At 44.6% G+C, this 15,735-nt stretch overlaps 1 protein-coding gene across 3 annotated transcripts; it reads left to right on the top strand.

Annotated features, from left to right (window-relative positions):
- The first annotated feature begins 7,193 nt into the window (after positions 1-7,193).
- On the top strand, positions 7,194-12,418 carry LOC125290979. 3 transcript variants are annotated; one of them, XM_048237468.1, is made up of 4 exons: positions 7,194-7,906; positions 8,006-8,808; positions 10,670-10,874; positions 11,322-12,418. In XM_048237468.1, exons 3-4 carry the CDS (start codon positions 10,688-10,690, stop codon positions 11,771-11,773), a joined length of 639 nt encoding a protein of 212 aa, XP_048093425.1. In that variant the 5' UTR covers positions 7,194-7,906; positions 8,006-8,808; positions 10,670-10,687; the 3' UTR covers positions 11,774-12,418. The 3 variants fall into 3 exon arrangements, with proteins under 3 accessions (XP_048093425.1, XP_048093423.1, XP_048093424.1); XM_048237467.1 differs by having other exon boundaries at positions 7,196-7,283; positions 7,658-8,808; XM_048237466.1 differs by having other exon boundaries at positions 7,194-8,808.
- The last annotated feature ends 3,317 nt before the right edge of the window (positions 12,419-15,735 follow it).

The following is a 15,735-nucleotide window of genomic DNA, read 5'->3' as shown; positions in this document are numbered from 1 at the left end:
GATTTTTCATAGATTAATTCTGCCGAATACATTGAATCATTACTTTGTCACTCTTTACAATTTGTAATAGTGACATGTTAATTTACTGCGTTGTCATTCTCTTGATTTACAAAATGGAAAGCGCTACTTTGCACTGAGCATACCTTGCAGTTGGTTTTTGTTTGTACTGACAGAATAACAAAAGTGCGTCTTGCAAAGTCGACCTATTTGTCTCAGTGATGGTGAATTCTTAGGTAGCTTTTACTAATACACGTCTCCTAATCTCTCCCTGAGGTGTCTTGTCTCCTCCTCTGAAATAAACGTTTTTTCTTTTTTTAAAGTATTTTTTTGGGGCTTTTTATGCCTTTAATCAGACAGGACAGTGGAGAATGACAGGAAGTGAGTGGGAGAGAAAGTGGGGGTGGGATCCGGAAAGGACCACGGGGCGGGAATCGAACCCGGGTCGCCGGTGTATGGTGCAGGTGCCCCAGCCAGTCGTGCCACGGCCGGGGCCAAAATAAACTCATTTTTGGGGATCTCAAGTAGTGTTTTATTCTTGCATGTTACAGGGTTCCTATCTATCTTGTATGTGGAGAAGTAAAGGACACCATACCTGTTACCTCCATATGGGGCTGACCGGTTGATGATGAATTTACCAAGAAGCAAAATTCTTAATGAACTGCTCAGGTCGAATTTGCTCTTTCCACTTTCAAGCAATTGGTCCATTCTGTGTGAACGATTACCAATACAGTATAGCACATTGAAGTAACATATAAAAGTCTGTAACTTACGGTGATGTTTAGTAATTGTTCAACAACAATTTTATACTGAATTTGAATCTTTACAGATTATCTTTTAAGTCTTTATGGGCGGACTTTCTAAGTAGTGTTACCCGTGTTTCTTCTTGTAGGGGATTTACAATGCTGATAGACACACTCAGTACAAGGTTCAGCTGATTTTCAACCCACTTATTTTCCCTGCTCTATAACTCATTAAGGACAGATCTGGACTCGCCTTCCAGCGAGTCATAGAAGCACAGCGTGGGAAAGTGAAATGGACTCACTCCAGATTCCATGTAAGCCAGGAGAGAGTGTAAGATCCATGCTGCCTGTCACACTTCAGTTCACACATTCAGTGAGGCCACTTCAGTTATCCTGTAATCGTCTCAGTACACCATGAAATTTGACTTGTTTTTCCGATGTCCGTTTACAATCACACGTAATAAAGCTGATAATCCAATGCAGTAGGCTTACAATTAGGCAGTCAAGTGAATGTTTACTCATATACAGAGACAGCAAATTATGGATCCATTTAGACATAAACAGTTCACATTTATGGTCTGTGGGCTGGAGGGGGGGGGGGTACTGTAGGTGGTAGGCACTGTTTTGTTCCATGTCTTGGCTGACGGTCGGTGGGTAAGAGGATGTGCTGGTTGGCTGAGATGCGTAAGGATTGTTTTGTGATGTTAATAGTATTCCGGAGCTTCAAAGACACTCGTTGGAGGAGTGGGGAAATTATATTAAAGGATTTAGTGACAATGCGCTGAGTAAATTCATGTTCTTTCATAGTGAATTCAACTCCCCCTTCCATATCCTTCAGCCAGCACAAATGCCTATATGACTGACTTGGTTTGTCTACGCTTGGTAGAAATCACATTTACTGGGCCATTGCTTTTGTCTCACAAATTATAAATCATGACAGGATATACTGTATTACCTCATTGAGAGGGTATGGCAGCCACTTTGGAAATCCCCCTCAGCATTCAGCTTATAATGATATCAGATAAAAACACCTTCTCTCTTTAAGAATGGAATCGCATCGTCCATCTCTTATCAGCGCAGGGAGATTTACAGGGGGCATCGTGGCCATTCATCCTCATAGGTCCCACATTACGTTCAGGCTCTTGTCTTGGAAACGGGGCTCTTTGATGAATAATTACCCCTCGCCTTCCTGATGATTCATAACGAGTGTGTTTTAATTCACTACACCAGGGGTACAGGTGAGTGTGTGTGTGTGTGTGTGTGTGTGGGGGGGGAATTAAAACAGAGGCTGCTCAGCCTTTTTGTATACCACAGGCCCTGTACTCGTTTATGTATTCCATCTCCTTTTCTCTGTCTTGGTCTCTCCCTCTCTCCCTCTGTCTCTCTCTCTTTCTGTCTCGCACACACATTCTGTGTGTGTCCTCTCACTGTAAAACTTATTATCAAACTGTAGCGATAGCAAAGGCATATTCAGAAGGACAAAACCATGGCACTCACAGAACAGTTCACAGGGGCATTCTGGGTAAACAAGATCCCCTTCGGCTTGTGATACGAGACCGCAGTTCTTTCCCACTGTTCAGCGATTCACAGTCCAGATGGCGGAAAGTAATACTCTCAACTCTCATTCAGCCTAGGATTCGTTCTCTTCACACAACAGGGCTTACATTCCTGGCCTTTGCTGTTCTGTTCCTGTAATGATACTTGATAAAAATCAAAGCATTCTTCAACCTCACTGGAGTGTGGGGAGGTCAGATTGTCATAAACAAACAACAACAAAAGCTTGCATTTATTTCATAAGAGTTCACTTTGTTGTGTGAGAGATTGCAATTAGTGTAATCTTTGTAATCACAGTAAAAATCGCCCTTTGCTCTACCTCCTTCAGAGCTGCCATGTTCACCCACCTACGTTAGTTTTCTAAATTTTGACACATATCTCAGCTCCAATTTGTCTATAATTATGCTAGGTAATTGGATTGTTGTTGTTTTTTTCAGCCAGTGCACCAATGGTGAAAATTTCACATCTTCGAGTCACAGGACATAAAGGGACAATTAGCGACTTGGACGATGTGAGCTACTGAATCTGCATCTGCCGCATATTTCCACCAGCCTGTGGAGATTATCACATACCTGTGAAAAAATATACAGGCGACTTTATGAGTTAGGGTTTAGCCAATTTAAACAAACAGTTTTCATCACAGAGTGAGAAGCGAAAATGATGCTTCGCTTCCCAGGCCTGATAGTGACAGTCTATTAGTGCCTCAGGCAAAGCAGTTGTGTAGGACCAGCTATTCCATTTTTTGTTTTATTATTACTTCTTTTCTTTTAAGAAATACTCCATCACATCACTGTTTCTGCACAGGGGTGAGAAAGATGAAAAGAGCTTTCCGAAAATGAAAATTAATTCAGCTGAGATCTCTCCATCCCTCCCCCCCCCACCCCACCCCCCTCTCTCTATTCCTGCTCTTTTCCCCCCTCTCTTACTGCCTCTCTCCCTCCATCATGCTCTCTACATCAGTTTGTCCTTCTCTGCTTGCCTCTTGGGCTGGATAGGATGTCTTTGTTGGTTCTCTCTCTCTCTCTCTCTCTACAGTCTGATTAACAATTGCTATTTTCCCTCCATGTATGCAGGCGCTAACATAACCACATTAACACAAAAACATGAAGCTTACATTTCCATTAAGTAAATGTTAGGCCTTTGCTCTAGTGGTTTTGACTGTGGCCATACACTGGGTCGTACACTTGAGGAAAGTTTAATTAATGTGTTAATGTTTCAGCATATACAATTATGAATGTGAGTGTTTCAGCATATACAGCTATGACGGTTGAACTGTATTCATGAAAGGCATAGTTGTTCAAGCTTTGGTGAATCCACAATTACTTTTACAAAGAAGCAATCCCATAAAAAGCTCTTTTAACATGTATATATAACATATGTGATATTTCACTCATATAGACATCTATTTAGCTTGGGTAATTAAACGATTCTCCCATGACTGAAACAATACTGAATTCTTTACAGAGTGAAATGATAAAGTTGTGTTTTGCATGAGTCCAGCAAACCTAATGCTTTCTCCACAAACTCCTCAATCAGATTCATTAAAGACACTAGCTTGGCTTCATACTAATAGCTGCCGCGCAATAATGATAGATGATATCATTATGGTCTTGGCGCGCAAGCATGGTTGCAAAGTTGAGGAAACTAAATTATTCAGAATGTCTCACTTATTATGAATCATTTATTGACCAAATCATTCTCAGGCCCTTCTCTTGTAATGGGAATTTCAATATGTGGAAGAAAAGCGTCCTCAATCACACCGGCTCTCTAATTGGGTAAATAATAAGCGCCTGGCTGACATGCCTTTAGCCCTGTGAACACCTTGCACTTTCTAAGTGGTGATATGTCATCTGACTTCCAGCACTGACAGTAAACACCATCCTGGCACGAAACTAGACTAAGTTGTGGAAATATCATAATCATAAGCTTATAGGCATGGGAAGGGTCCATGGCCTCTTCAGCTGTATACTACGCTATTTCCCATTGAGATAACCAGTCCATAAACTGGTAATGGCCTCGTGCCCATTGGCTCTAGTGTGATGGCTTTCTTTGTGGGCCACTGCATATGCTAGCTAGAATAAGTACATATTGTATGTTCTGTTTAAGATGCTGTCTCAATAGAAGGTGATTTAACTGGAAATATATATTTATATTCATATTTTTTTATGATCTTCCCCCAATGTCAGAACCCATTGCTTTACAACTATTAGCATGGCCCAAACCACCTTTGTTCCTGACAAGTCAATCAACAAGTTATTCAGTGAATTCAGGATAAGCTCCATTTTCATTCATTTTTCCAGGAGTGGACAAATTCATGTATAGAGGCAATCCACAGGGACACAACAATAAATCTTATTCTTAGCTATTCAGTAAACACTTCTGTCCAACAACACAAACATACATCATCGCATGGAGAGTATAAACACTCTCATTCAGACTGTCTCCATGACCTTGGCATTGTCTGTGCTCTCAATGCGTGTCTGCAATTTTACTGCATGCATGCACCACCATATGTCTCGGGACATCACTCAAGCTATGGCCCATTACGAATTTACATTCATGTGGTGGAGTAACGACTCATCCAGGGAACTCCAAACCTTTACATTGGTGTGCGCTCTCACACACACTCGAATGGCAGATCGTTTACGATATCCCAGCTGTTTCCATCGGGGAATGCCTCTCTATTAAAGTGAAGCAGGGCTAATCTTCGCTTCACGTCTGATCGCCTTTCGATAGAGCCCATCAGTCAAAGCTCAACCGCGCTAACTGTCAGCTAAGACCGCTTTTCTTCACAGAAAAGGGAGCCAAAAAAAGGAGAATAAAAAGCAATTCACACTGAGTTGAGTGATATGCTTCGTCTCGCAGACACACAAGGTATCTATAGATCTTCTTATGAACAGTAACAGTTTATGAGGCCATTTGAGTTCATTGCATTGTTATATTGTCATGATGCTTCTCAGTTGAGTTTTCCAAGGTCACGGCATCAAGTGTTATTATTTACCAGTCGCTCAACTCTAAAGAGAGCAAGGGAAAGAACCTGGCTGGGAATCGTAATCATAGTCTTTTTTATCAGTGCACCTGCGTATGAATCCCTGTACCATGCTATGTTTATAACACAGCTTTTATCTCCAAGCGCTTTGAAGAACTCTGTTGGTTACAGAGGCACAGCATGGACGCAGGGGAGCAGGCTATCAGTCCCATGGTTGCTGTGCCCATGGCCTCCTCAGGGAAAGTGAGAGGAAAATGCCATGTTTTTTTCAGCCCAGTGCTCCTGTCACTCTGTGTATGTCTGTTATTTGGTTCAAAACACAACCTTGTATGAACATAAACACAGAAATGGTTGTGTGTGGTTATTGATTTGAAGTACTCAGTGTACATTAAGAAGAGCTACTATAGATCTCTCTGTCTCCCTCTCTCTCTCTTTGTATGTATCTCGGTGGTGTGTGTGTTGGTGTGTGTACATATGTGTGTCTATGTGTATGTGAGATGAACAGGCTCTTTAAGGTCTTCCTAATTTTCCTGCTGATGATTGTCTGTGTGTGTGTGTGTGTGTGTGTATGTGTGCGTGTGTGTGTGTGTGTGTGTGTGTGTGTGTGTGTGTGTGTGTGTGTGTGTGTGTGTGTGTGTGAGAGAGAGAGAGAATGGAAAGCAGAGATGAGGATTAGATTTTCCCTGTCACATTGCCAGAGTCTTGCACAAAGATAACTAGTGCTGGATCTTTCTGTTGGGGAGTGCACGATTGTGTGGTCTTAATATGTCCTAATTAAGCAGTTCAGATGCCTACAAGACTAACAATGTTGACAAATGTATGTGGGCTAAACAGCATCTATGACTCTTTCATGATGATCCTCATATTTTTGTTGGATTATCTTTCTAATTAACATTCCTATTCAGTTGTTGATCTTGCCAATCATATTTCACATATTGTATGGTTAAAAAACAGAATGAGCAATTTATTGGCATGCATTACACGATTTAGCAGTGTGGCCCCATTAAAATATGTAGTGCTTTCTTTTTTTATACGTTGGCTGTTTGCGAGACATGTTCCAATCTAGAGTAATTATCCCAGGTTTACAACGACATGCAGTGGCAATGGCCTCCACTCCGTGACCTCATGCCTTGTAACTGGTAAGCTAAGGGCAAGACCTCAAGATAAATTACTAGAGAGGTACGGCACTGTATAGATAACTTCCACACCTCCACCTCCATTTCACAGACTTCATGGTAATTGTCAGGCCAAGCCATTTAGGAGTCATTAAGAATGCAGTCAGCAGCTGCCGCCAGAGCTGCAATATGTAAAATCATGTATTTGATTAAAAATATTTTCAACGAAAGAGAAACACAAGAAAGTGTGTCTGTCTAATTAAAGGTAAAACTTTCAGACAGACCACAAGCTGTAATCCTTAGTGTTAATTACCAAGTAACAGTGTCAATTAAGTAATGATGTCTTATTTATTTACAGTCACCGAAATGTCTATCCACTTCAAACTATGGTAAAACACCATTCTTAATTGTAGTTAATCTACTAAACAAAAGCCCCTCCAGTGTTCTTAGATAATAGCATATGCAAGGGAGAGTTTGTTTTTTAAAGATAATATGTTCTATTTATCAGTTATTAGTAGATATATAGATGCAACAGGCTATTTGTAATGTTGTGTTTAATGCTTTGTTCATGTTAAATACTGCATGTGTCATGCCTCGGTCGGCCAGGAGAGGCTGCCAGGTCTACCAAGCCCCTGGGGGCCAGCCTGGGGGACCCCAGTCGCTCAGGGCAGGGCAAGCCCCTGCCTAACTCTCTGGGAAACCCTGTGGCAGGTGATCAAGGAGATCACCTGCAGCTCATTGTGTGCCCTTCTTAAGCCCATGCTTGCTGTGCTTCTGTGCTTGGTCGTGGTGGATTCTCATGGACTATAGTCCTTGCTGTCTCGCTGCCGCTGCCATTATCCCTGACGCTCTCCTCTGACTATTTTTGGATTGCCCCGGCACTGGGTCTGTACGAACTCTTGTTTCCTCAGTTATGGAGTTTTAAGTTCTCGGAATCCCTGTGGAAGGACTGAGTTACCTAATTATTGTTGACTGCTAAGACTGTTTGGGTTCTTTCATTGGATGCCGAAGATCTGATTTACTTACCTGTGATTGCCTGTGTTTATGGAAGTCCAGTTTGCCTGTGAAACTTAACCTGTGATGAATTCCGAAGATCTGATTTACTTACCTGTGATTGCTTGTGTTTTATTATGGAAGACCAGTTTACCTGTGAAACTTGAGTGTCCTGTACTGGAAAGTAGATTTTGTGTGATTCTGCAGACCCGTGCTGAAGAAATAAATACTACCTGTGAACGCATATCTTCTGTCTCCTGCACTAGTGTTCCTTTAGACTTGTGACCGCATGACCGAGCTAGGCGTGAGCACTGTGGGGTCAGAAGATGTTCGAACCATAGTAAGCAGGATGGGAGTTGCTTACAGTGAACGAGAGGCGCATCCATAAGATGGGCCAGTCCTTGGATCAATTGACTGCATCTGTTAAGACCCTCTCTCAGGCCAGGACCACCACCCACTCCTACGCCCGTGTCTCAGTCACCTCCAGCCCCAGCACCACAGGTCCCTGCCCAGATGTACGTCTCCCATCACCCCAGAGGTTTGAGGGGAAACCCCGATGCCTGCTGTGAATTCTTAATCCAGTGTGCTCTGTCTTTCCAATTCCATCCCAATAGCTTCCCTACCGAAGAGTCTAAGGTGGCATACATAACCACACTGCTGATGGGGGGGAAAAGCGCTCGAATGGGCCACAGCCGTCTGGGAGAAGGACCTAAACATCTGTCACGATGCCACAAGTCCAGGCCGTCTTTGGGTATCCAACCAGCCAACGGGAGTCAGCCAAACGTCTTCTCCAGTTGAAACGGGGGAAGCGCTCTGTTGCAGAGTACGTCATTGCATTTCGAACCTTGGCTACAGAGTCCAGCTGGGAGCGGGAGTGCCTGATGACTACCTTTACCGCGGACTTCGAGACCAGCTGAAGGATGCCCTTGTGAACTGAGTGGGGGTGGGGTCTGGAGGAATTGATTGCCCTCACGACTGAACTAGATTCGAGAGCGCAGACGGGAGCTTATGACCAGTCCTCAGTTTCCAGTCTCTCACCAAGAGCCCTGGGTCCAGTCCAACCGTCTCCAAGGAAGTGGAAGAGCCTATGCAATTAGGACTGTCCCGTGTTTCCCAAGCAGAGAAGGATCGCCGAAGACGAGAGAACTGCTGCTTCTACTGTGGAGAGACAGGTCATTTCCGGGACTGATGTACTGAACTCTCGGGGAAAAGGCAGTGCTCTCTAGGGCAGAGGGGACCCCTAGTGAGCAGAGCAGCAAGGTCCTCTCATCCTTCATCTCGAGTGCAGCTTCCAGTTACGCTGGACTGGAAGGGCAATCCTAACAGCAATTTAACTCTCCTGGCATTGGTACACTCTCGAGCTGAGGAGAACCTCCTTGACATCACCCTGGCCAAGCAGCTCGCTGTACCCTATGAGGTAAGCCCTGTCTCTTTCTCTGTTCAAGCACTAGATGGCCGACCCCTAGGGTCGGGGAAGATCGAGTTGGTCACTAAAGTTGCGGGTGGCGGTTGAACATGTTGAATGGTGTCGGTTCTTTTTAATTGGCTCACCTAAGGAGACCGTAGTGCTGGGTTACCCCTGGCTTAAAACTCACTCCACCCCCAGTTTAACTGGAAAGAGGGCACCTTGTTAGCCTGGGGTCCTGAGTGCACTAGTGTTCCTATAGACCTGTGACGGCATGTAATTAATCAGGGTACTTAACTGTGAGCAAATATAAAGGGTCACCTCAAAGTTATACAAAAACAAGTACCCCCTTCCCCTGATGTCTACTGCTTTCGATCTGCTCCGTGGTGTGACTGTCTTCACTAAGCTCGATTTGCGGAATGCGTACCATTTGGTGCGTATACGCAGCGGGGACAAGTGGAAGACTGCTTTCAGCACTCCTAGTGGTCCCTATGAGTACAAGGTCATGCCTTTTGGGCTTTCTAACGGTCCTTCTGTTTTTCAGGCCCTAGTGAACAATGTCTTGTGGGAAATGATTAACCAGTGTGTTTTTGTATTTCTGGATGATTCTAATCTTTTCACAAGATCTTGAATCCCATGTTGTCCAGGTCCGCCGTGTCCTCAAACTTCTTCTGGAGAACTGTCTCTTTGTCAAACTGGAGAAGTGCCAGTTCCATGTGTGACACCTCTTTCCTAGGATTCTGAATATCCCCAGAGTGTCCATGGATCCAGAGAAGGTGCAGGCTGTTGTAGATTGGCAGGAGCCCAGTACTCTCATGCAAGTACAACGTTTTATTGGTTTCGCCAACTTCTATAGGCACTTTATCTGCAACTTTAGCTCAATAGCAGCACCTATTACGGCACTCACTCGGGGTCGCTCCACCAAGATCCGATGGACCTCCGAAGCTCAAGCAGCCTTCGGATCCCTGAAAAGAAGGTTCACTACGGCTCCTATTCTAAAGCATCCAGACCCAGCCCTCCCATTTGTGGTAGAAGTGGATGCTGGGAGCTATCCTCTCTCAGAGGTCCCCAGAGGATGGCAAGCTCCATCCATGTGCGTTCTACTCAAAGAAACGTACTCCCACCGAGCAGAGGTATGATGCAGGGGACCGAGAGCTGTTAGCAGTAAAGCTTGCCTTAGAGGAGTGGAGGCACTGGCTAGAAGGGGCCACCCACCAGTTCCAAGTGCTCACTGATCATAAGAACCTGCAGTATCTAAAGGAAGCCAAGAGACTTAACCCCCGCCAGGCACGGTGGGCTTTTGTTTTTTAATCGTTTTGATTTTGTTCTCACCTACAGGCCCGGCTCTAAAAACACTAAAGCCGATGCACTCTCCCGGCAGGACGACACCACCGGACAGGACATCCCACCTGAACATTTCCCCATGTCATGTGGTCGGGCAAGCTCGCCTTGCCTTGGAGGACTTACCCTCCAAGCCCAGAATGAAGAACCAGACCCGAGGGGTGGTCTGGCCGGTAGCCTGTTTGTGCCCACACGAGTGTGCGCCGAGGTGCTAAGGTGGGGTCATGATGGCCGCTGGGGTGGGCATCCAGGAGCGCAGCGGACCTTGGATTTCTTGAGGCGACAGTTCTGGTGGTCTGATATTAATAAGCAAGCAGCTGCTTATGTTAAAACCTGCACTGTGTGTGCGCCACTCAGAAGTCATCACATAAGGCACCCACAGGGTTGCTTCACCCTCTCCCTATTCCCAGTCGTCCATGGTCTCACTTGTCAATGGATTTTCACAGGGCTACCTGTGTCTGATGGCCATACAGTAATCCTGGTAATAGTTGGTCGGTTTTCCAAAGCTTTTCACTTTGTCCCTTTTCCCAAGCTCCCCACAGCCAAGGAGATGGCTAAGGTGGTCCTGAAAGAGGTGGTCTGCTACCATGGGGTCCCTGCGGATGTTGTGTCAGATCGTGGTCCACAGTTTGTATCCAGGTATTGGAAGGCGTTCTGGTCCAACAACCCCAAGACCTGGAGTAGAGTGCTCGTCTGGGCTGAGATGGCCCATAATCAATGCACCGCCACATCCACGGGTATGTGCCCTTTTGAAGTACAGTTTGGCTACTTACCCCCATTTTTCCCTTGTAAACAGCCCAAGGTTGCTGTCCCTTCGGCTGAAGCCGCTGTTGCAAGGTGTAGGAGAGCCTAGAAGCGGGCCCGTGCAGTTTTGAAACGTACCTCGTCTCGCATGCAACGGCAGGCAAACCGCAAGAGGCGGGCGACTCCCTCTTTCCGGGTGGACCAGAAGGTGTGGTTGAGCACTAGGGATCTTCCATTGCGGGTGGAATCTAAGAAATTCAAGCCACGTTACATCGGGCCCTTCCGAATTGTGAGGCGTATAAACCCAGTGGCCTTTCAGCTGGCCTTGCCTAGGTCTCTGCGGGTGAGTCCCGTGTTTCATGCATCTTTGTTGAAACCGGTTCTAACGTCTCCTTTTCCTTCTCCCAAACCCACCCCCCCACCCCCTCGTCTTCTCACAGGTGGTCCCGGGTACTCAGTCAAGCACCTCCTGGATTGTCGCAGAGTGGGTCGGGGAATGCTCGGTTACGGTCCTGAGAAGCGTTGCTGTGTTCCTGCGCGTCACATCTTGGACCAGAGCCTTATCCGTGACTTCCGAAAGGACCATCCAGGAGTGGCTGGACCATCTGGGGATGGTCGTAAGAGGTGGGGGTACTGTCATGCCTCGGTCGGCCAGGAGAGGCCGCCAGGTCCACCAAGCCCCTGGGGGCCAGCCTGGGGAACCCCAGTCGCTCGGGGCAGAGCAAACCCCTGCCTAACTCTCTGGGAAACCCTGTGGCAGGTGATAAAGGAGATCACCTGCAGCTCATTGTGTGGCCTTAAGCCCATGCTTGCTGTGCTTCTGTGCTCGGTCATGGTGGATTCTCGTGGACTATATTCCTTGCCGTCTTGCTGCCTCTGCCATTATCCCTGACGCTGTCCTCTGACTATTTTTGGATTGCCCCGGCACTGGGTCTGTACGAACTCTTGTTTCCTCAGTTATGGAGTTTTAAGTTCTCGGAATCCCTGTGGAATGACTGAGTTACCTAATTATTGTTGACTGCTAAGACTGTTTGGGTTCTTGCATTGGATGCTGAAGATCTGATTTACTTACCTGTGATTTGCCTGTGTTTATGGAAGTCCAGTTTGCCTGTGAAACTTACCTGTGAATTCCGAAGATCTGATTTACTTACCTGTGATTGCTTGTGTTTATTATGGAAGACCAGTTTACCTGTGAAACTTGAGTGTCCTGTACTGGAAAAAAGTTTTTGTGTGATTCTGCTGACCCGTGCTGAAGATATAAATACTACCTGTGAACGCATATCTTCTTTCTCCTGCACTAGTGTTCCTTTAGACCTGTGACGGCATGTAATTAATCATGGTACTTAACTGTGAGCAAATATAAAGGGTCACCTCTAAATTATACAAATCCAGCCCAGTCATAATAAAATGGATGGGCTGTTCCGATGAATACAACACAATATCTCGTGCTCTCATTAAAACATTTCAATCAGAAAAGTGCTGGAGCAAGAAACATCTGTTTCACTGAAACGGACTCAGTCTGGTAGGAAACCAAAAGCTGGCTCTCACATGGACTCTGATTTCAGTGACAAGCAATCTGCCACTGCCATAGCAAGGCCCCATGGGGTGGCGGTAGGAGGATGGGGGGCATACTAATGTAGAAGTCTGTTTGCAGGCATGACTGCCAGGTGGCTCCTCAAACACAGCAGACATCTTCAAGAAGAGGCTAAACTTTTGAGTTATAGGGTTGCTAAAAAATACCAAATATTCGAGATCTGATTAAGGTCATCTCTCCATCCCACGCCCCATACTGTATCTCTCCAACTCATTTCCAGTCGTAACATACCGTTTTTTTTTTTAGTAAGGCAAAACACCCTCTTGTGATTTTAGCATGGAGTGCAAAATGATGCACTTTACTTCCACGAGAAACGTCAGAGGCCATTACAGCAGGGCCTCTATGGCTGAATAGAAGTCGACTCTGCGTGAGTCGTGGGTCTATGTTGTGTGATGAGTAATGGCGTTGGGAGAGGACGTGATGGGCATTAAATCACTGCTCTAAAACTCACCAGTCTGGCACACTTGGCTTGACAAACCTGTTTTGATTTTGCCAGGAGCCTTTCAACATGGTCTAAAGATGGGGGTACAGTGAATTCATCGCACAACTAAACAACCAGAGTGTATATATATGTCAACATTGCAATGATTTCCCATAATATGATGTGGCATGTGGTTTCTTCCAAGGAACAGAGATGGAATAAATTTAAATTATTATTTGACAGGCCTTTCGATGATGCACACATCATCTTTGACAGCCATGTGAAAATCCAAGACTGCATTATTCTGCGGGCAGCTGCTTGTGTGGGCTTGCAAACCAAGACATCTTAATGGGTTTGAAAGATGACGCTGATGACATTAACGAATGCACAGATGAAATGACACGGCCATCGCTATGCATCGCTGCTGACATCTTCTCAACATAACATCTACGCCGTTGATTTTTACATGCAGCAATGCCAAGACTCCCAGACCCCTGTCTCTACTTCAACTCAACAGACTAGCAGCCTCATGTCTGTATGGACCCTTTCAAGAGAGTTCCATTATCAGCATCATAGTTGGCCCCACAAGACTTCCTTTTTAACATTCCATTTGTTATCTTAATGTAGAGGAAGTAGATTGGGGCCCAAATAGAATGTTCAAGCATTGTTTTTGTTTTTATTGATGAAAGGGTCTATAGGGTGACAGCAGGAGCTGGCGTGATGATATTGATCTGACTTCAGGGGTAACACAGTGAGAGAAAAGAGTGACATTCCACACAAGTGTTTTTTCTTCTTTTCTTTAAACGGTGCTCCTTTGCGACATCACAGTCACAAACTACTGAGAACAGCAAGGAGTCAAGGAGGCCGTTTCAGCCGGATGGGAGCTGTGCTGAAATAACCGTCACACGCCCATCAATACCCTAGTAGAACGCTCTGTAACTGCAGTCAACACAACTTAGAAATTCCACTCAGCAACCATTTTATTGGTTGAGATTAGGTTTAATAAGGAAGCTAAATTTATGTTTCTGTGCAGATTAGCTGAACTAACCTATGGCATATCAAAGAGCTACAATCATGTCATTGCTATTCCATCATTCTATTTTTGAAGCTATATTTTATGATTTCATCAGAGGTAACAAGTAAGACCACAATTCAGTAAATGATTAGGTTAAAATGCATTCAACCCATCATATACCGCCACCAATAACAGACAGCTATTACTAGATTAGGGGTAAGAGTAATGTCTAGGATCCTGTATTGTAATAGTTATAATAGTATTCAAGTAATTCCCCAAATAAATCCGCAGTTTCTGTTCTCCAGTCTGCAGATCATTTTACAGTATATGCTTTCTGCAGGCTTGAGAGTCATACTGAACATATTGTACTCTGTGCACAGAATCATGTACTTTCCTCTCTCTCTCTCTTTCTTTCTTTCTTTCTCTCTCTCTCTTTCTCTCTCTCCCTCACCTGTCTTTATGTCTTGCACAATGTCTTTGCTCACAGAGGCATTAGGCTTGACCCTGTATCTTTCATATGCCAAAATTATGCATGTTTGCCTTATGTCTGCAAGCCCAGCCTGTAAACTCTAATGATTTCAAAGAACCTTTATCATGGTATTTTTAGAACAAAGCACTTTCTGATAAGACACAACTGTTTTTGGATCATACCAAGTTATGTTAAGGAATAGGGGGCTCAATTCATGAACTGACCGTATAGTTATACCAAGCCTGATTCACCGCCATATATTAAAACACTATTCCTAGGAGGAAAAAAAAAAAAAACACACCCACCCTCTTCTCTTAATTAGAGCTGTTTAATTACACTTAAATGTTAAGGGTCGGTTTCCTGTACATGGAGTAAGTCTAGACTTTTTTCAATGGAGATTTTCTTTCAATTTCTCTTTTAGTCTAAGATTCATGTAGTCTAATTCATGTACTGAAAACCGGCCACATATCCAGTCCCATGTCACACTGCCAGGAGAATAGAATATGTGACATGGTAAAATTATGTCTTCATACTTGCTCTTAAAATGTCTACCCATCTTCTTGCCTTTCTCATTACCCATCCCACAGACACAAGCTTTTGTTCCTTAGGGGATGCAAGTGACAGGTATTTCTTTTGCCCTTACAGGTCAGTGGGACCTTTCTATGAGATTAGATCCAACAAAATGAATCCCAGCAAACCTTTAGAAAGGATGGCCTGAAACAGCATTCAATCTCATCCAGGATCAATGCAGACATTAAGGTCTCCTCAAGTCATAATACCTTTGATGGAGTCATTGTCAGCCCCCAAAGAGCTTGCTTCCTAATTACATTCATTACTCTCTTTAGCAACTACAGGATGTAAGGGCAAATGGGTTAGCTGATGTGTTGGAGAAGCTGGATCCTGAGTCAGAAATGCTGCATTGATTATTCAAAGTCATCTCATGGGACCACTGAGAACTACTGTAGTAGCTGTCTTGTACAGTTGTAGAATGGAATATTTCTGTTTGAATCATCCTCATCTGGACATATGATTGAGGTGGGAGCGAGTACAGGATTGGTAGGTCATTTATCGTAACAAGGACGGTAGGAGGAGAACTTGGCGGCAGTTGTCGTCCTCATTAGAGGAGTGGAAGTCCCAGAAGAACTCATTTGATTTAGGCTGGTTACCGTGACACCTGGAGTCTATCACGTGGCTGTCATGTCGCGTTCTAGTTTCAATCTCACTTACTCGGGAAAAAAAAAATGCAATTCAAAGCAAGAAAAGTCCTCCTGTTTGGGGTGTGGGCGGATCTGGTCACCCACTCCCTGACTTTGCGTGACACAAAGTCAGCAAATCAGAGACGAATAAATCTTTTT

The sequence above is a fragment of the Alosa alosa genome, chromosome 2 (assembly GCF_017589495.1).
Source record: "Alosa alosa isolate M-15738 ecotype Scorff River chromosome 2, AALO_Geno_1.1, whole genome shotgun sequence".
Classification (NCBI taxonomy): domain Eukaryota; kingdom Metazoa; phylum Chordata; class Actinopteri; order Clupeiformes; family Clupeidae; genus Alosa; species Alosa alosa.
The sequence above is the reverse complement of the archived record's forward strand: the minus strand, read 5'-3'. Positions and strand labels throughout refer to the sequence as shown.